The sequence below is a fragment of the Leptosomus discolor genome, chromosome 5 (genome assembly GCF_034619465.1).
Source record: "Leptosomus discolor isolate bLepDis1 chromosome 5, bLepDis1.hap2, whole genome shotgun sequence".
NCBI classification, from domain to species: Eukaryota; Metazoa; Chordata; class Aves; order Leptosomiformes; family Leptosomidae; genus Leptosomus; species Leptosomus discolor.
This window is the reverse complement of record NC_141395.1, coordinates 68,092,412-68,113,464: the sequence shown is the minus strand read 5'-3', so window position 1 is coordinate 68,113,464 and position 21,053 is coordinate 68,092,412. Positions and strand designations below refer to the sequence as shown.

The 21,053-nt window shown below is 39.3% G+C and overlaps 1 protein-coding gene across 1 annotated transcript in view; it reads right to left on the bottom strand.

The window, feature by feature from the left end:
- Positions 1-1,873: 1,873 nt before the first annotated feature.
- MTBP (MDM2 binding protein) overlaps positions 1,874-21,053 on the bottom strand; it is a 30,374-nt gene continuing 11,194 nt past the window's right edge. The window contains exons 12-22 of the mRNA XM_086465643.1: positions 20,328-20,501; positions 19,045-19,158; positions 17,563-17,727; positions 17,076-17,169; positions 15,446-15,601; positions 12,769-12,864; positions 8,005-8,271; positions 6,482-6,728; positions 5,202-5,315; positions 3,423-3,488; positions 1,874-1,909 (exon numbers count right to left, since the gene is read on the bottom strand). Coding sequence (XP_086321769.1) covers positions 1,874-1,909; positions 3,423-3,488; positions 5,202-5,315; positions 6,482-6,728; positions 8,005-8,271; positions 12,769-12,864; positions 15,446-15,601; positions 17,076-17,169; positions 17,563-17,727; positions 19,045-19,158; positions 20,328-20,501 — 1,529 coding nt within the window. The remainder of the gene's footprint in view (positions 1,910-3,422; positions 3,489-5,201; positions 5,316-6,481; positions 6,729-8,004; positions 8,272-12,768; positions 12,865-15,445; positions 15,602-17,075; positions 17,170-17,562; positions 17,728-19,044; positions 19,159-20,327; positions 20,502-21,053) is intronic.

The following is a 21,053-nucleotide window of genomic DNA, read 5'->3' as shown; positions in this document are numbered from 1 at the left end:
TAATGTTTCTGTACTTTTGCTTATCAACTTACATGTTATCTGTTACTACATTTTTTTTTTTTGTAATTACAAATATATAAAACACCCCAAAAATAAGTAGGAAATGAAACTTTCGGTGGCTGGCTTTAGTTTTCGGACACAAGTATCAGCATTCAGGCTGAAGAAATTTTAACTTACAGCTTTTCTCTCCTTATTTGGAAGTACAGACTTCCTTTAATCAATATTAGATGTCAGGGAAGATTAATGTCTTGATTAATTTTATGTTTTCTGTCTTGAATGCAAAGAAATGTGAGCCGTCCACGGTAATTAATACATTGGAGCAATCTTGTGCATGCACTTGTTAAATAATTAAGTACCTACCTTCACGGCATTTCTATTTCATCAGATCAGTAAAACCTGGGTGCTAGGGACGTGTGGCATTTGGCAGACAAATGAAATCCCGCTCCTCAGTAGCTGTGTTTGTCCTGGGCTAAGGGGCACCTTGTACTCACTAGAGCCCATCGTCACAGCCAAACAGCTACACAGCTTTCCTGTGCGCAGTCAAAACAAGCACACCCCCGCACGGAAAAGGTCTTGCGGAGCTCAGCAGAAGGACACACATTGGAGCAAAGGAACGGAAGAGTTAAATGCAACATCCTGTTAGACAGAGAGACCTCCTGAGGGCTCAGCTTTACACAAAATAGAATTAAGTGAAGAATAATGTCATGAAATCAGGGAGGCTCTTCAGAGAATGAGTGGATTTTACAGTATTAAGTCTAACCTACACATGGTTTAGTTCAATAACTTCTTCATAATACTAAATTTCAGTTATATTAGTATTGCTTAATCCATTTTCCTTCCAGGACAGCACAGCAAACAGTAACACTGCATCTCTATCAATTTTAATCATGTTAGTTTATATAATGAATAGGAATTCCCTACCCTGAAAGCTGTAAAATGTATTTGTTTTGGTAGGAACTCCTCATCTCAACATAATATTAACCTGAATAATTCCACTAGTACAAGCCAGGTACACGCCTGAGACTTAAGCAAACCAAGGCACAACGTAGTGTTTTACTGTGCTTGCAACTCAGGTAGAGATTCTTCCTACCATTACCCTTCATCACAGCATGTCAGCTCCTTCACGGCTTGTAAAAATTAGTCATTACTGCTGTAATTTTGATTTTCTCCTCCCCATGAAAAGAAATTTCAGAACTCTGTTATGAATTGTTTCTAAGGAGTGTTGCAAAGAGCACACAAGAAATCATACTGGGAGTTCAGCTTGTCAGACATTTAATGGGACCTTGCACCAAGTTTCAAAAGATATGGTGGGTTTTTTTTTTCCTTATACTACAACACAGAGGTAATTGTGCCTCAGATTCTGTTTGCTTTCACCTGCAGAATTGGAACTGCTTGTAATTATTCTACAAAACGTCAATGGTCAGCGCTGTAAGCAGCTGTTTATACAACAGCAAGCAGTAATAAATAGAATAGAGGTCTTCACACAAAAAGGTAAAACGAAGTAGTTTTGTTATTAAAATGAATGGCGATTTTATTCACATAAAAAACCAATATCCTGGTTGAAAAAACTTACAAAGCTTTATCAAACCCAGTCAAGCTATATTCCTTTTAACAATGAAACATAATAAATACGCATATAAAATAAAACCTTTTTTCATTTGAATTTTTTTTAAAAAATTAAAACTTTCAGTATAAAAAGTTTCAAAACATGCTACTGTGCTTGAGAATTGAGTCTGTGTAATTACACTGACCAAAGTCCTTCCGGTGTGTTGGTATGTGCACGTGCGAGTCCGGCAGCGATGCTGCTCCTACCGTCGAAGTGCTCCGTCTCTGCAGTTTCTAGGAAGGTGTGAACAGCTCCCGTGCAGTACATCTACTTGCCAGACTTCTCCAAAACCCATTCAATCACCTGGGAAAATAAATGAGAAAACAAACAATTTGCATAACTCCAGGTCTTGAAAGCAACCGAAGAACATCTCATACACTTTATCAATTCTTTATCAGAACCTTTACCACCATCTGTGTGGTATCTACTAAAAGGGATTTAAAAGTATTCCACTCAAAAGGAGGAAGAGTTGTTAATACACTGAGAGGACACAGCATTACCCAAGAATTGCATTTCATTTTACAGAATGCCTTGTCTTTAGAAAAAGGCATGTTTAGATCCCCTGAATGGAGCTACTTCACCCCACTCTCTGTACTAGCACGAGGTGCACACACAACGCTGAACAGCTGGTGCTTGCAGCACGGAAAACACCTAACGCCGCAGAGAAAAGAACAGAGGTTAAGTTGTGCCCCGCTGTACCACCACCATTATCACTGCTGTTCCCCAAACAAGGTAGCTGTTCACACCACTGACTAGTCCCGGGCAATTTTTTTTTTTTTTAAGGTAGATTCAAGGTGTTCTCTAATACGGGCAGAGGTGGGCAGCTCAAGAGACCTCCGTTTCAATGCCTCTTTTGCCAACAGCGCACTTACATAAAACTACCAATTGTCTCCCCAGACAAAGGTGGTGATGAGAAGCAGAGTATCAGCACAGTGTCCCAGTTCAACACCAAACATTACAACCCATGTAGTTTTGGAAACCTGATTCCCTGTGGGAAGCAAACCACAAGGGAACAAAGTACAGAACACAACAGTTCTCATAGAATAAATTCTGTGGGGATCTAGCAGTTCTCCTCGAGAGTCTGGGTTTTAACTACCCCAGTCCAAATCCTTCCATTTAATTTATGATTTTGAAAACTGTACTGTAAACATACATAAAACTTTTTTTTTTTTTTTTTTTTTTTTTAAAAAAAAAATCATGGAGTCACTTAAGCATGGTTTTCAGAACTCAGATTAGAGTTACTTAATTTCTGGAGAACATGAATATTTACTCCTGTCATTTGCTCATCTGCTCTGTGCTACCGTTCAAGTAAGTCCCACCTTACACACAAATAAGCTCATCTGATATCCCTGGTGCTTACAGTTATTCCCATCACTTCTTTTAAGAAATGTATTTCCTTTTATAGATCCCTTTATTGCTTCCTAACCTTTGAAAAAAAAAGTTATTTCCTTCAACACAAGGAAAGAAGAATTCCCTAATGATCCAGGCTTCTCTCAAATGAAGAAAAATCTCCTCTCTCCTTTTTTTTTGTTTCCAGTAACGTGGAAACATTTATTGCCTTCATTTCCATTTCTCACTGTTGCACATCATATTGGCAGCTATAGCTAGAATACCATCTAAACCCCAAATATATGCAACTGGAAATTTTGCCGTGGGACTATTGATTGAGAGAAAGTTTTTGTGAGATCAGAGCATGAAACGAGACTCACAGCCAAAGGAATGCATCTCTTCATCTCTTGAAGTTGTGGACTACAGCCAAGCTGCCACAGCTACATTTAGCCTTGGCTAGTTACAGGAACAGATAAAACGGTCTTACCTGTTTAGCATTGTTATTTGACGTTTTCTTCATTTCATCAAGAAGTCCTCTAGAAGTTTTAAGATCCTAAATATGATACACAAAGCCACAGAAATCAGCAAACTCATATGCTCACTCTAATTTGGATTATAAGAATCCTAATAACTAGGGGAGCGTTACTCTTTTATCACCTTGTTCAGAACCACAGAACTATTTGACTTTGGGTTTTTTTTGGTTTTGGTTTTTTTTTTTTAAATAAATAATATACATCTGTTCCCACGGCTTGCAGCTTTCTGTACAGCAGCCCAAACCTCGTACTCAAGTATGTGATCGAGCCTTCCTCATTTTCCACACACTTCCAGAATTTTCTTTTCCTTAAGTGACACTCAAAGTTCTTACAGTCTTGATGGAAATCTTATTTCTATATAAACACGGAAATCAACTGTGCGCTTAGATTGCAATACAGAGTTCCAGCAAAGAACAAAGAGGACATCAGGAAAGAAAATCAGTGCAAGAAAGGAAAAACCTAGAATGGCTTGTCTGGCTTGCAGTACAACTAGCCAGAGCTAATCCACTGTCTTAAACAAAGCGAGCACATAACTTTGCCTACAGAGAAAGGAAAACTAAGAAAATTCATTTACTACTTGTCTCCAAAGGAAAATGATACCTATGATAGCAGGCTTCTGGAGAACACAGCACAGAAGAGGATTCAAAGAGCTCCTACAGACTTGGGGCTGGAAGACAGTTCCAGAGAACAAAATCCTGCTACACCTCTCCCTAGATCAGCCTTCTGAAGGACAGGATCACCGCACCGCGCTTCCTTTTGCTCCTCTACTTGGAATGGAAGGGGTGAACCCATCCGATCTGCCCTACTCACTCATCCCTACACGCAGCTCTTTGTGATCCTGGATTAGATCTTCCTTCAGGGAGATTTTGGGGAGTGCTTACAGAACAACCGCACAATTGTGTTGTAATTATTGAAGAAGTTGGTGCTCATCAGCAAGATGTTCTAATTGTCTCTGTAGGCATTCAGCCCTCTTCAACGACAACTTCATTTAGCTTCAATCGCCTTTACTGAAGTTGACTAAACTGAGTTAGTTCACAAATACTGGTAAGCTAAACGCATGCAAATTAACAGAAACAGCCGCTCAGCTCGTGAGCAATGGCTTTTAAACAGCCTGTACTGTAATTTAACTCGATTTTGTGCCCAGACTAAGTAATATGGGCTCAAGCATTGACTCACCAAGTCTCCTCAGTGTTGTGCAAAGAATTCTCATCGCCTCCTAAAAATGCGGTCGATGCAATTGTACAGGGCGCTGCCAAGTCAGGGTGTGTTCGGTAGCTGTGCACGTTTACAATGCACTGACAAGGACTTCTGTGAGCATGTCAGGGAACTAGAATTGCTAGTCAGTTGTGTAAGCTACCTATTGAGCCAACAGCCTTAGTACGACGGAGAAGGAGAGCTGACACAGCTATGGCTGGAAGACAACAGCTAAGGAAGCAATATAGTATAAGCATGACCTTACCCAACTGACCGCTGCTTTAACACATCTCACATAAAAGACTACTCCTTCATAAGGTTTAAAAACAAATAAACAACCACCAAGATACCCTGTAAAACTAGCTTCTGAATTGGACAAGTCCAAAGGTTTATTCACACACTCTGCACACTACTAACGCACCACTAGGAAATACCAGCTTAATCAAGCCTGAACATCACACAGTCCACCTCAAGTTTTATTCAGGAATGGATTCACTTAACTACAAACAAACAACTGTAAAAGCGTGTTGTTTAGTTACCTTTAAGTAGAACTTTGATATCTCAAATAGACGCTGGCTGCATGATGCAAAGCACTTGTGATCCTCTGCAACACCGTGTTTTTGAAGAGTCTTAGCAACCACCTCCTTCAGCATCTTGGAAAAACAGAAACACACTCAAAAGTTCATCCCAACTATTGGCATGAAAAATCGTCCAAGCTAAGAAAGAAAAAACCACAAAAAACAAACCACCACCTTATCACCACCTGCCTCTGTCTTTGCTCAAATTTGGTCAGTGTGGTGACAGCATTTGGCCAATGGATTAGAGTTATTTAACAATCTATTTCCATTTCCTTCACCTCAGAAATTAAGGAAATGCTTACATGCCAAAGCAATGTAAAGGATCAGTGAATAGTCACACGGGGCTTGGAAGACAGAGGAAAATTGGTAATGGCTTGGGTTTTCTCTTCTCCAAAATACTATACATATTTAACTTTTCTTTATATTGATATTCCCTTGACACATCCATATTAAAATAATGAAAAAAAAAATCAGAGATTACAGTCAGATTAGAAAATTTACTCTGACATTCTTTATATCAGAGATGTTTCAACTTTGCTGTAGGTCTGAATGAGTCACACCAATTTACACCTACGTGGGTCATCCCAACTTGCCTTTGACAGTACGACATCAACATTCACACAGTGTCCTCTCTAGCACCCTGGGATTAATTTAAATTCAGTACCACAAAGCCAGAAACAGTTTTGCGTACTGTATTTCAAAAGTGGCATTTCTAACATATACAGCTATTAATTAAACATTATTGCACCAAAGTATTTAAATGTTATCTCAAGCAAGGGATTTGTACAACTATTGGAGTATCTTTTTATTCTCAGAATAGTCTGTTCTTCCACAATGGCTTTGACCCTTCCAGCACAGATATTTCTTTGGTGCCTTTAGGTTTTATATTAATTTTCTACATTTCATAACTCCTATTCATCGATACCCATTCCCACCTTTTTTACTCCTAGTTGTTATCTCTCTCAGCCTTAATTCTCTAGCCATGATATAATACTCCTTACATACTTTTCATTCCTTGCTTCTGCAGCACTCTCCTCAGTGCCTGCAGGAGTCACACAAATGAACAGAATGAAATTTAATAATAATAACAAACAGAGATAAAGGCAGTTTCAGTTAAAATTTAAAAAAAAAAAAATAAAAAAATAATCAAAAAAAAAATCAAGAAAAGATTTAGAAAGAAGATGGGAAAGATGGAAAGAAGTTAAGCAGATGCATTTTCACGACACAACATAAACCTTTACCCTTGTGTGTTTCTGGGATCTCGACTCCTTAGCTGGCTTTGCAGTCTCAGATTCGGTTACACTTGCATGACTTTCTGAGCCAACCTTAGTGGTTGCTCTGTGGGGCTGACCAGGCTGTTTCAACGGCACTGAAGCTAAAGAAACTGATCTTTCAGAGTGCCTCCTCGTCACAGCAACTGTATAGTGACTCCCACTACCGCCGCTTGCCTGAGAGAGGAGAGAATCTGTACTCTCAGATTTGGTTAGCCTGGAAAGAAAATTAAAAAAAAAAACCTAAATGAAACAAAAAAAACCTGATAAAAACAACTTAGATTTTGTACTGACTCTTTTGGCAGCTTTGTTTCTGCTATAAGGCTGCTGCTAAGAGTAGTAAGTACTGCACACACTTGCAAACTGCACCTGAAAACAGCAGACAGGACTCTGTTATGTAACTTTTTTTATTAGAAGAACACTTACCGACTGATTTGGTCTCTGATAAGTAGACCCATAGCACCTCTGATTACAAAAGTCTAGAAGCGAACTGAAGAAATAAAGTAACTAAGAAAAGAAACTCTTTGGACGATGGGGTAGTTTTGCATATGGACCCTTCATCTAGATAGCTAGGAAGAGCACAGTTTGCTGGCCTCCAGTCTTAGGGTAAGACAAAACTTACTGAAACTACATAATTTCTTTTGGCCCTACAGGAATGTCACGACTCATCTTTAGCTATCGGAAGTTCAGCATTACAATTCTACTGGAACATAGTAACGCTGGATCCTTCAACTGTAAGAGTGTTAGTAATTCCAAAACTCCAGTTCATGAAGTGCTAAGTTCAATCACATCTTCTCCAACTATTCAGTAAGCTACAAAAGATGTGGATATTCCTGAAACCATACCTCTGTTAAAGGCTTATTGTGCTTAGATTACAAAGGGTATTGAACTGGAAAGAAGGAAAAAGTGAAGTATTCCAGTAAGAAGTGAATTCAGAAGTAGCATTATATAGCAGTTAATTTTTTATTGATGCAAAGAGTTTACACCTTCAGAGTGAGGACAAGATACAAAGGGAAGTCTTGAAAACTAGACTTGCAGAAGAGGCTTTAATAAACAAGGCTGGCAGTAAGTTTGAATTTTGGTAGGTCATCTTATACCTGCAGTCCTTTGGATTAGGAATTCAATTATTCTTTTTGTACAGTGCTTGGCTTTCTAAACCTTTAGTTGTTCATTTGTTCTGCAACAGCACTGACAGTTTCGGTCCTAGATGAGCCTATCTGTCATTTTTTCAAAGGCACTTGAGACTTTGCAATATACAACCCCAAATCTCTTAAATAAAAGGTGTCTGTGCTGCATGGTTTTGATTAATCCAATGCTATCAATGAGAGGTCACACTAGAGAAAAAAAATGAGCCTACAGAAGAGGATTAAACAACTAGAACATTTGTCTAGATAGCTTCACTGAAAACATTTCGAGATGAAAGAAAAAAATGCATTTCACAAGAAACTACTGAAATATTTCATGCTGAAGATTCATTTTATTCCACGAGTTACCTTTTCTTGGGATAAAAGCAATCCAAGTCTTTTGATCTGCGTTTTAGCCTTGATGCCTCTGTTTTGAATTCACTTTGTAAAGACTCCCCATCAGGGACACTTCCAGGCTCTGACAAGACTGCAGGAGATGGGAGAGGGCTCAAGACAACCGGCACAGGGCAGCACTCCTTGGTGCAAGTGGTCTGAGTTTCATAGCGAATAAGACGAGTTTGAAGTTCAGCATATCCCACATCTCTTTCTAAGGCTCTTCTGTTATCTAGACAATATCTAAAATGAAATTTGTGAGAGGAAGTCTCTGCTTTACTACAACCAGAAAAAACCAGAACAACTTATTTTCGACAATTATATAAGCACCAAAACTTGTTTTGTTTGGATGGGTGTATTGTTCTGAAAGATACCTTGACACAGCCCAGTAATTTAACCCATGTCTGACGGATTTAGCTATATATAAATCTAACTCTAAGGAAGAAGCTGTATCATGTACTACTTGTCAGTCTTTACCATGTGGTCTTACAAATAAGGTTTCTGTGGACATTAGCAGAATTTTTTCCTTGAACAGTAAGTGATGGATTAGGATGCTGACAACGGATTTTTTGCTCCTTATAGTCAGCTCTGTATTACATTTGTATCGCCAGTCTCTCTACTTTAGATTTTACTGGTTTTCATATTCAGTCTGTACTTAACAGACATTGCCCCTGCTAACATGCTAACTAGTGTGACATGCCAACAAAACAGCAATGAGTTAGCTCTGAACCCAAGTACATGATGAACCCAGCACATCGTAATGGAAACATTATCTTCAGACCTTGCAAGCATCCAGCAAAACTTTGAGACCCAGAAAATATCAGGTAATTATATATAAAATGATACACTCTAGTATGATAATATGCCTCCATATCTTCCTGGGAGAATGCAACTTCCCTAGTCAAAAAAACCCAACCAAACCACAGAAACAACCCAAGATTTCTTTAGTGCATGTGCTGCAAGAGAATCACATCGGAAATGCCTGAAGAAAAACATCCCAAAGTACAATATACACAATTCACAAGTTACAAGTCCTTCGGGAATCCCAAAATGCAATGATAACTTTAGGAAGAGCAAGGCTGTGCCAAAAACTAGGTTGCTGTGAGATTGTATTAATTGAGTGTAACCACGAGGAAGATATGGCGTGGTAAGTATTTTAAATGCTATTTAGTATAGATTCTTTGCTAACTCCACTCTTTGGAAATGCAACCTTTAGCTTTGTCCGAGATAAGCACTGCTATATGAGAGTATCACATTTTTAAAATGCTAAAAATACAGAAGTGTCACTGAACAAGCACAAGCTTCCCAGCTTCCTACTGATTACAGAGGGGCTTAATCAAGCAAATCAAAAGAAGAAACTGTATTAAATACAGTCGGGCTGAAAGAGACACAAATGGAGAGTGCTAACTCAGGGAAACATACTAATGAGATTACAACAATAAAAATGCATCTTAACTAACTTTTCTCTTGAGTAAATGATTTCCAAGATACCTTGCAAGAGACCAATGCCTCATTGCCCAGTAACTTACATTACCTCTACTGCAGGGAAAGACAACAGTATTGTCCAATATTATTCCATCCTATTCTTAACAAGCATTCTGAACAAGGTGAGCTAGCTCTCAGCCCACCCTCCAGAGTGCTCAGCAATGTTTCCTACTCTTAGGAACTCCAGACATATTCTTTACTTTTATCTCTCAACATGGAGCCACGTTAAATTGCTAGATTTGAGTTTTCCACTTTCTTCAGAGTATTTTCATATTCAGGGAGAGATTCACTCTTCTAGTAACAGACCGGTGAATCCATTTCTACAGCTGAGCAATACTTTCCACTAGAAATAAATTCATTATCTGATAAGAGTAAGTTCTCCTAACTTACAAATTTCAAGGTATTTAATTTTCCTTATTTATATTCTCAGTCCCCTGAGTAATCACATCCCCTACAAAGATAAAAATGTTTTTATCTTTAGAAGTTAAATTGCCATTTTACTCACTCTCCTTTAACGGCAATTACTTCCGCTTTGCAACACAGGATTCAAGGGTTTGGCACAGGTTCATTACACCAGATATTTGATTTAACCGTAACTGCTGCTTCTGGTTTTGTTGACAAGACTTTACGTCCAAACAGAAATACAGCAGCTATGCAGATGGAAGCTGCAGTCACAACTGCATGGTACAAAGCACATCTGCTCCAAAAGATCATACGATACCCTTGCTACAATACATTCTGGTCATACAGCTGTAGGTTCCTCCCTTTCACACTAGTTTCTACCATCTCACCCTACTGCTCCCCTTGGAATATTAACGTACCAGGGTCTCCCTCTTCTCCACAATATCTAGGGTTCCCTGTGGTCTCCACGTGTCGTATTTTTCTACGAGAAGAGGCAGCACTACCTGTGCTGTGCCTAATTTGAATCCCCCACACACCCTCCCTGCTGAGGTCAGGCAGGTCAGCAAGCTACCACATACCAACAGACAAGGCCAACTCCTTTCTTCCCACACCTGGGAGGACAAATCTGCATTTCTCCTATCTATCCAGTTGCCTAAAAAGGCTAACAGCCCGAGTGACCACTTAGAAAAAGAGAAGAAACAGATAGCTGAACAGACAGAGTGACTGCTTCACTTCCCTAGAGAATGTGGTTAAAATAACCAGGTATTAAACACAGGCTTACCAAACTATTTGTGCAGTTGCTAGGAAAAAACCACCAGCAGTATCATTAGGCATGCTCTGATAAACTGAAAATGTGATTTTAGGAGGCAGCAGAAATTTGCATGAAGACTGAACTGCCTATGCTTGGTATCCACTGCGTTTCTTAATATATACTGCATTAAGACTGAATCTGTCTACACAGAAGAGTTATGCTGAATTATCTGCTCTAGTGTTTGTGTGTGTCCTTTTCCTCTTCTTCTCAAAGACAATGTTTATATTTTTCTAAACGAATATTTATACAGCTACATTATATGATGTTTGCCTATCTGAAGCTTTGACAAATAATGAATGCTGGCTGTCTGGGACTAAATACAGTCATATCATAGAACCCCGGAATGGTTTGGGCTGGAAGAGACTTCAAAGATCATCTAGTTCCAACCCCCCTGCCATGGCAGGGACACCTCCCACCAGATCAGGTTGCTCAAGGCTCCATCCAACCTGGTCTTCAACACTGCCAGGAATGGAGCATCCACAACTTCCTTAGGCAACCTGTTCCAGAGTCTCACCACCCTCAGGGTGAAAAACTTCTTCCTTCTATCTAGTCTAAACCTGCTCTTTCCCAGATGCCAACCACTACCCCTCGTCCTATCGCTGCAGGCCCTTGTAAAAAGTCCCTCCCCAGCCTTCTTGTAGGGCTCCTTCAGGTACTGGAAGGCCGCTATAAGGTCTCCCCAGAGCCTTCTCTTTTCCAGGCTGAATAACCCCAACTCTCTCAGCCTGTCCTCACAGGGGAGGTGTTCCAACCCCCTGACCATCTTGGTAGCCCTCCTCTGGACTCGCTCCAACAGCTCCATGTCTTTCTTGTGTTGGGGGCTCCAGAGCTGGATGCAGTATTCCAGGTGGGGTCTCAAGAGGGCAGAGTAGAGGGGCAGAATCACCTCCCTCGACCTGCTGGCCACACATCTTTTGATGCAGCCCAGGATACGGTTGGCTTTCTGGGCTGCAAGAGCACATTGTTGGCTCGTGTTCATCCTATCATCCACCAGCACGCCCAAGTCCTTCTCCCCAGGGCTGCTCTCTATCACTCATTGCCCAGCCTGTATCTGTGCTTGGGATTGCCCCGACCCAGGTGGCAGGACCTTACACTTGGCCTTGTTGATCTTCATGAGGTTGGTCTGGGCCCACCTCTCCAGCCTCTCAAGGTCCCTCTGGATGGACTCCCTTCCCTCCAGCATGTCAACCTCACCACACAACTTGGTGTTGTCAGCAAACTTGCTGAGGGTGCACTCGATGCGACTGTCCATGTCACCAACAAAGATGTTAAACAGCACTGGTCCCAGTACTGATCCCTGAAGAACACCACTTGTCACTGGTCTCCACTCAGACATCGAGCCATTTATTGCAACTCTTTGGGTGTGACCTTCCAGACAATTCCTTATCCACAAAATGGTCCATCTGTCAAATCCATGTCTTTGCAATTAGGAGACCAGGACGTCATGCGGGACAGTATGAAAGGCTTTGCACAAGGCCAGATGCACGACATCAGTTGCTCTTCCCTTGTCAATTGATGCTGTAAGTCCTAACCATATCGATCCTTTTGAACATTCTTACCACTAACACTTGCCTGCTGATGGTGTTTTCAGGTTTCCTGAGCATACAGGTAGCTTTGCAGCAGATCTCAAGCCTCGTGACTATTAGTGTGAAAGTGCCTACAGTTTAGTAGCCAAGTAGAAACTATGTATGTAGTTCACTCATGCTGCTCCAGGGACTTCATATGTACTAACAAACCCTCTTCCTCTAGCCACTTCTAATTCTGAGTTCAATTTTCAGACACCAAGAATAGCTACAGCAGTACAACTTAGAAAAAAACCTTAAATGTTTTTACATTACCATCAAGGCAGGAGTGTTGTAACTTAAACGAGTGAATAAAATAAAGATAAGAAAGGGAGAGGTGGCATATGTAAAGTTGTTCCAAAGAAGAAAAAGGATACACAAAGTTTTCCATAACTAATGTTACGTTGCTAAAAATGTTTCGAATTATACCTCGACCAGAAGCTGAAAAACAATTTTGGGAAAAGAAGCCAGGAAACTTACTCAAGTCCATGATAATGGCATCCAGCAGCTTTTTCAAAAGGCAAACCTCTGAGTTTTCGAGGACTAAGCTCTGGTGTCAAAAGGAATGCATTTTCACTGAAAGGAAAAAAATAGAGATCTATTTTAACTAGTCACAGTCAGGATAAATTATACTTCCGGAAGTCAGAAACAAATGCCATGACATAGGAAGACCAAACCAGCACGTCTTGTAGCTAAGGCCCTGGGCTACAGCATCAATGGATAATTAAAACTTTATTGAAGTAGGAATTAAGGTCAACTACCTAATACCTACTGAGCTATTATTATTACAGAAGCTCTTAGACATTTCAACCAGCTTAGAGGTCACTGCTCTGAATAATTTATCAATAAAAGCAGCCAACTATCACCCCATTTCACAATGGGACACCTGAGTAGTAGAATGAACTGAAAGCAACTGGGAACTGACCTCCCATTTCTCAGTCCGGTGCTATAATCAGTGAATTCCTTCCCTTTAGCTTCAAGTTGTCTCCTGTGATATTTGAATTCTAGCTAGTAACTCTCTGCAACTAAATCATGAATGTATTCCAAAGTATTTCAACAGAATAAGCCATAGCAAGACTGACAGAAAGAGCGTGCTGCCAGCATACCCTGTAAAGTCATACCCCATTTATCTCTAAAGAAGGGAAGAGATGAAGGCAAGATGTAGCAGGATCTGAAACTTAAACGATGCTTCAAGTTTTATTCACATAGAGTGTCTCTGCACCATTACCACTGGAAAAATTATCTGGGGAAAAACATCTGGGAAAGATGCGATAAGGAATCTAGCAAAATGGTCATTTAGACAGACTGTCAGCCAAAACTCTGATCTATCAAGCCTCTGTTTAAGCTCAAACATGGAAAACAAGTGAAAACACCTTTAATTCACCAGTCTCATAAAATCTCGTCCTTCTGTTGATCAGGTAAATCTTTGGGACTGTAGTCAGTGTGCTTGAATGTCTACTGTGCAAAGCTGCTAATTATTCCAGAGAATCTAGTCCGAGCACCTGCCAAGGGGGCGAGCAGCTCCAAGTCCAGAGTTCTGCTGGGCACAATAGCAACAGCAGTCTGGTATGTCGGCAAGGGAATGGTTCACCATCTCCCAGACAACAATCTAGCTATTGATTTTCACAGGTTTTCTGGTTTCTTTTGGGACCAAGCAGAATACAGACATACAGTATAAGTCATTGGCACAACTTGTACCCTCCAAGCAAAACACACTTAATTTGCTTTATTATCTAGGATCTTGATTTTGGCGTCATACTTCCCTTAGATATCCAAGACCTCTAAGTATTATTTGAGAGACCCACATTACAGTAATGTACTACAAAGCAAAGGTTTCATCATCATACTTTCTCATAGTAACTGGCAGAAGTGCAAGCACACCGGGGCAAAACTCCTCAAAATCAGACCTCACTCAGCTGTAGCTCAAAGCAACTCAAGAGAATCAAAGTATCCTATGCTATAAAGCTTCTCTGGAGGCTTTTGAAAAATCACGGATTAAAAGAACAACTTCTGTAGTGAACAAATGATTCACTTCTTTCCCACGCAACTAACTGGAACGAAAATATTCTGCATTATAACCAAAATCCTAAATCATCTGCAGTCATTAACTAACAACTCTGCAGAAGACTCTCAATCTTCACTGCCTATTTTCTAACTTGTTTCAATTCTCTGCTCAGAACATCTTTAGGTAGTTTCAAAACTCCAATAAGTATTTTATGAAGTCTCCAAAATCCTACAGAACCTTTCCTTCTCACAAGCTCTCTTAATTTATTACATATAAAGAAGTTTAAAGAAGGATCAAGGGCTGTATCCAATAATTCCATTATACCTTCTATTATTCAACACTAAAAAGGTCAACAAATGTAACTCTAGGGACTGTAAAGACTGTCTTGCTCACCTAGCAGTCTGTGACACACAGCACAGGTAGTATAGGCTTTGCTTCTACAAACACTATCTGACTCTTAAGTACATTGGCCTGAACTCGGACAGATGTTCAGATCCTGAAAATTACTCCATTAATTCCTTGTATCAACCTTCCTGCTGAAAAAGCAGTGGTTAATACAGTAACAGTTACTATCACACTAAGGATGAATACTTGCAAAGCAGTCAGAGTAGACAAGGTTCCTCTGAGGAGCGCTTCACCACGTAAGCATATAGCTGGGGTCAGCATGACGCGAGACAAACACTCAAACCAGGCTCAGCTATTGCCTTTTTCACACTTTTGTCTTCCCACCCAGTCTTGCCTCCACTGAATGAGAGAAATCACACCAATAAAATTCAAGTTCTGCCACAGTAGTTTCTGCTTTGCAAGCAATACTCTCTTGGAAATGGACACGTATGGTGGTGGCAGCTCGTAGCATAGCCATGGCAAAGGTCTACCACGACACTTTGGTGCATCAGGTGATTGTTTTGTTATTTAAATGCAGAGGACCAACATGATGGCCTCCAGCCATTTCAGATTCTGAAAGAACTGAATAGCAAGACTGACCGGAGGACCATAACAGTTGATTTCACCAGCAGGCACGTGATGCAAGGATGTCGCAAGTTACAAACTCAAATCCAGTTAAGCCGCTCCGAGACTCTTAGTCATTACTCATATTCCCCTACATCAGTTCTGAGTATGGGCTTCAGTGGTTATAATATGCTGGATTCATACCGTTTGGGGATTTGTAGTGGCTGAAGATCACCAACTGGTAACCCTTCTGGTGTGAAATATTTCAGTAATTCTTTAGCATCGAGCAATGTCAATGACTCCCGCTGGCTATCTTTATGTCCCAGCAACTGCTCAGATGAATGCGCAAACATAGAAACTCTGAAAAGAGGAAAAGTAAAAAAAGAGACCAATGTAAGATATTTTCCTTTTCAATGTAGTAACCTCATTGTATTAGAAAACAAACAAACAAAAAAATCACTGCTCATCTGGAGCAATTAAACATATTTCCAAAGTAAAATGAACAAGGTTGCTCCTTGAGAACACTTACACAGATGTTCATGATAAAGTATATTTGATATTTGATGCAAATTCTCTACCATCCTACTGAAAAAAGTAATTTCTTCAAGATTTTAGAGCTTAATTATGACATACAACATGGGAAGAGTATTACTCTATTTCCATTTATGGACCTGTAGGATCAAAAATTAATTCCCATTCTGAAAACAAAAACAAAAACAAAAACACCAAAACAAGCACCAAAACCAAAAAAGAGCTGTACAATATGTAGCAAAGGAACCATAAAGCCACTACTACGTGCAACTCTCCACTTTTTTTTTTTTTTAAGTGTCCTCAATCAAGTATAGCAAAGTCCTCTCTTTTCTACGGTTAAGCAACATGCTGTACAATGATTCAGGAGAAGCAGAAGATCACCAGTTCAGAATACAATGAAACGAACATTAACTGCCGGTGAAACAAAAAGGGCCTCCAGGAAGATTTTCAAAAGCTAATTAGAAGGAAGAACTTTACCTGTTTGAGAAACAAAAGCCAATAATAATAATAATAGTACCACCCATGAGAAAGCAGAGATCTAATGTGAGAATTTCTGACATGCAGAACTCCAATGTAGGCCATGACCAACTATCGTGTTTGAAAGACAGAAATGGGATGGAAGTGACTAAGGAAAAGGCTGTTGGACACCTGGCTCTACAGGTCTGTCAGCAAAAATGTTAAGACCCAGCAAAAATCATTAAGTCTCTATATAAAGTGAGAGCTAAACGGAAATCAATAGGCTGCATTAAGTGACACAAAGATCTCACTTAAACAGCACTGAAGGAAAAACAAAACTAAATATAAATTTCAAACATAAAACCAATAGGATCTTCTACGTAATAGTTACTCAAGACCTGATATTAAGTACTGACTATTTAGGAAATAAGAGATTAGAAACACACCATACATGCTGACAAAAACTGCTGTACTATCTTTATTATTTATGCCCCAGGACATGTTGGGAGGGAAAAAAAAAAAGCTTTTGTATGGTTTTCTGCTATGGCTACTATTTTCTAGTAGTGCCAATTTGGTAATTGAGTTTTGGAACACTTAGGTTTAGCTAACTTTCAGTTGCCTTTTGTTAATAAAGATCAAAAGAATACTACTTTAAACACCAAGAAAATACACCTTTGGAAATTGACAGAAACTTAGTTTTAGCCTTAGGCAATGGTCCTCTGAAATATCATCAACATATTTGAAAAGAGTTTACAGAACGGCGATCAACATTCACAGTTCCATACACACATCCTAGAGTGACGTTCAATGGCCACTACAAAGCAAACCTCCAGTATTTAACCATTACCTCATTTTTTGTTTGTTTTTTTCAAAGTTTTCCAAATTCTGAAGAACATGTCTTTCTGGCCACTCCAATGGATTTTGCTCCATTAAATCAGATTCTGCAAGAAATATATGGTGGATAACGCTGAGTAGAAATAATTAACCTTATTCTTTAAAGAAATAGATACATATATATATAAACTCCTTTATTTTTTTTATATATATATATATATATATATTCCTTTACATATAAGTACATAAATATAAGCCACATCTGCCCGGTGCTGTGATCAGAAACATTTTCTGCATAATTTTTTTGTCAAGGAAAAGAAAGGAAATCGTTACTGTGAGGGTAATTTCAGTTTGCAAAAAACCCTAGAAAGCTACTTTACTTTTCCTTCTATTTTTCTCTTTTCTGGTAAAAGACTCTCCTCCTTTTAGTAAAAAATTGACAACAGGTGTGAAAATACATCAAAAGAGAATAAGCAGTGTATTTTTTAAATAATACTTACCAGAAGTCACAGTGCCTGACCTAGTTTTACTGGCAACTTTCTGTAGAACAGGTTTAGGAAGCCTAGTGTCACACAGGCCCAAAAAATATTCCCTTGTAAGTTCTAACAAGTTCTTGAACTCATCAGCAGAAATAACTGGAGGCTGCTCGGTCAATTCCTTTCTCTCTATAAAAGGAAAAAGAAAGCAAGCGACTGAACCTGATAGGTAACAAACAGTAACTGGAGCCTGCTAAGAGTCAATGAAACAAGAAAATCCCCACCCCAAAACAAGAACACCAGTAAGTTAATTTGACATTTACACAAGTAAGTTAATTTGACATTTACTATCGTGCCCTTGAGCAAGGGTGGTTTATTCCACAGGCAACTGAAAAAACCTAGCAGTGAGAAAAGCTGAAATCACATGTTTTACAGTCCTTTAATTTATGTGCATTTGTGAGGATATCCGGGTTTGAATCCCCCAGAGACAACCATCTGGACTTGCTGAGCCTAAACATGAAAAGCTCCAGTCTGCTGAGCCTTCCACCCATCAATTTAACTGCTGTTGCAGGAGTGTGGCTCCACTATAACTGGCAGCCTGGTCTGGACTCTCTGGTCAGAATATCAAGGGTCAGGTAATTCTGACATGATTTAGGACGACTAGCAAATCCCAACTGCTCCTATTCAGTCTTCATCCTAGTGGAAACGGGTGACCCCGTCAAACTAAAACACAAGCTCTAAAGCAGCGCCAAGCTCAGAGTTAAAGTAGGCAGGAATCTGAGAATGACTTCAAGTTGGCAGGGGTCGGGGGTGGAAGACAAGACTATTAGCAGAAATCTTTTATTTTCCTTAAGCTGGTATTCTGTTAATGATAACACACTTAAATTATCTTCACAGTATGCCATTTTCAATAATCTAGCCAATCTCTTAGAAGCATTTTTTTTTAATTGAGTCTCTTTGAGCAATGGACTTAGAAAAAATCAGGACAGTCAAATGAACTTCTCTACAAAGTCACGAAAATCTACAGACAATGACTTTTCGGTTATTATTATGAATGACGTCTCATGATAAATGTAACAATGCATACTTCTCCTCTGCTGTTTAAGACTTTTGCAAGAAAGAATAAAAAAAACAAAACAAAACAAACAAGAACCCTGGAAACGCCAAAACAGAACGCTTATTTTATAGAAGGCACATTCAGCATTAAGAGTTTTCAGGAAAAAAAGCATTAAAAAAAAGGCAGAGAAAAAGTTAATTACCACAGAATTATTCCAGAACTACGCTCAAACATTCAGAGTATTAGTGCAAAACACCCACAAACTTAAGGTCATTATTTGCCACACAATCATGGATATACTACACAAAGTTTCTTTATAAAGTTCCACTTTTTTCTTCACAAAGTGATCAACTCACCCTGGTTTTGGAAGGTGAGCCACCACAATAATTTTGAAATAAAGACCTTTTAAATAGTAGTTTGAGAACTACCAGTGCTCTGCCATTACTTACTGAGATACTCCTTCAAGGCAAACACTTCCAGATGACGCAGTTTCTTTTCCCTCTGTACAATCTCCTTTCCACAAAAACGTGGCAGACACTTCATGAAGTCTGCAATATCAAAGCCTGTACAGATTAGGAGAAATTTATTAAGATTCCCTCATAGGACTCTGGAGAGACTAAGTCATTACTTCTTAAAAGACATAAACATAGCAGACATACAAATTTCATATTCAAAGGAAACAACCAGATTTTCCAATATGGATAACCATTAAAAAAAAGAAAAAAGAAAGTTAAATACAATTAATCACCAGGGGGATAACTCGAAATAGATGTCTGACCAGTATTTTTTAATTTCTGTACAAAACCAACACAATGACAACACAATTAACATGACTGACATTTAAAGAAGGTAAAAAGATCCTAAGTTTGATACCAGGAAAGAAAAGTTTTCTCCCAACATATGGTCAAGGACTTTCAGTCTTCTGACACAGTACTAATGGGATTTTAATTAGGACAAATGGTAAGCAGTCAATCATTCTGCACACAGATTTATTTCAATAATAAGGAAATAAGTGGGTAAGAAGCAGGTCACTGTGCTCTTCTTTGTCAGCGTTACTGAGAGCAAATACACGACTTAGCAGAGTTATCTAGTATGCGTAGCTGTAACAGGACAACTACTCCAAGATACGTGCCTACGTGCATGCTCTTACCCAGTGGAGCAGCTATGACAGCAGCGCTAGCTCATACCCAAACGACTCTGCAGTAATATGGACATCTGCAAAGTAACTGAAGCCATGACCATGAAATTCAACTCGCCTGGTGGCCCTGCAGTTTTTGTTCTAAATCATCAGTGAAACAGGCTTGTCAATAGATAATTGCCTAGATTTTAGGCATGGGCTAGTCAGTCTTTAACACCAACAACACATCTTCTTAAACTTTTAGGTTTTGCAAATTTGATTTGCATTAAATATTACCTGGATGTCCTTGTACTTTAAAACATTTACAACTAATCAGTTATTTTACAACTAATCAGTTATGAGAAATGGCTGACTACAACTTTATGCAGTCAATTTAAAATATATGGTAGTAGTAAATTGTGTGAATAAATAGGGTCATCTTATATTTTTAACAGTTTGAAAAAATATTGCTGAAAGAATAGAGACATTCATCAAATTGTAATATTCCTTGTTTTCTCCCTTTTAACAGAGTGGAATGAATAGAAAGAACATATACATTTTAGTAGCATTTGTCTGCATTCAGATACTCCTAAATAAGTAAGTAATAACTCTTACTTGTCTCTGTTTCTTCTGCTTTTGTTTTTAGCTTTCCATTTACTGCAGCAAGAGTGGCCATACCATTGACCTGGCTAGCTGAATGAATCAAGGTTGCTTTACATCCTCCAGAGCCGTTGCCTTGTAGTAAGAAATAATATCGGCAAGATTCTCCTTTCAGTTCAATTTCTGGAACTTAAAAAACACCAGGACGTAACTGTGAAATACCCTCAGGGAAACAGCTTTAGAACAAGCTACAGTCCACCATCAACATTCTTTCACTTGCTCTCTTCTGTTGGGTGAGAAATCTTACTAACATCTTTCCAGGAGACACACCAAGTACAGCTGACATTCACCCCTGGAAAAGCTACCCACTGAAGAGCTACAGCAGCAAAGATGTGCTGGACTACGCTGCTGGCTTCAAAGCACATCTGGAAACACCAACCACCAACCAAGAGAAGTTCTTTAACTGGTCTTAGTAAAAGGCAAGCCTTGAACTGGCAAAGTGACATTTCTACCATGAAACAATGACGAGTTCGGCAAACAGCGTGCTCCATACGTAATGGCTAGAGAAGGGTCTGTTCTGCTAGGGAAAACCAGGCATTTTTGCATACGTGGACTGAAACAACGGTTAGTGGTCACTGGAAGAACATGTACCCGCAGAGGAAAAGGAAATACTGTACACACTCTTCCCAAGGAAGCTGCATTATTCATTCATTAACAAGTTTCACTCACTGCTTTACACAT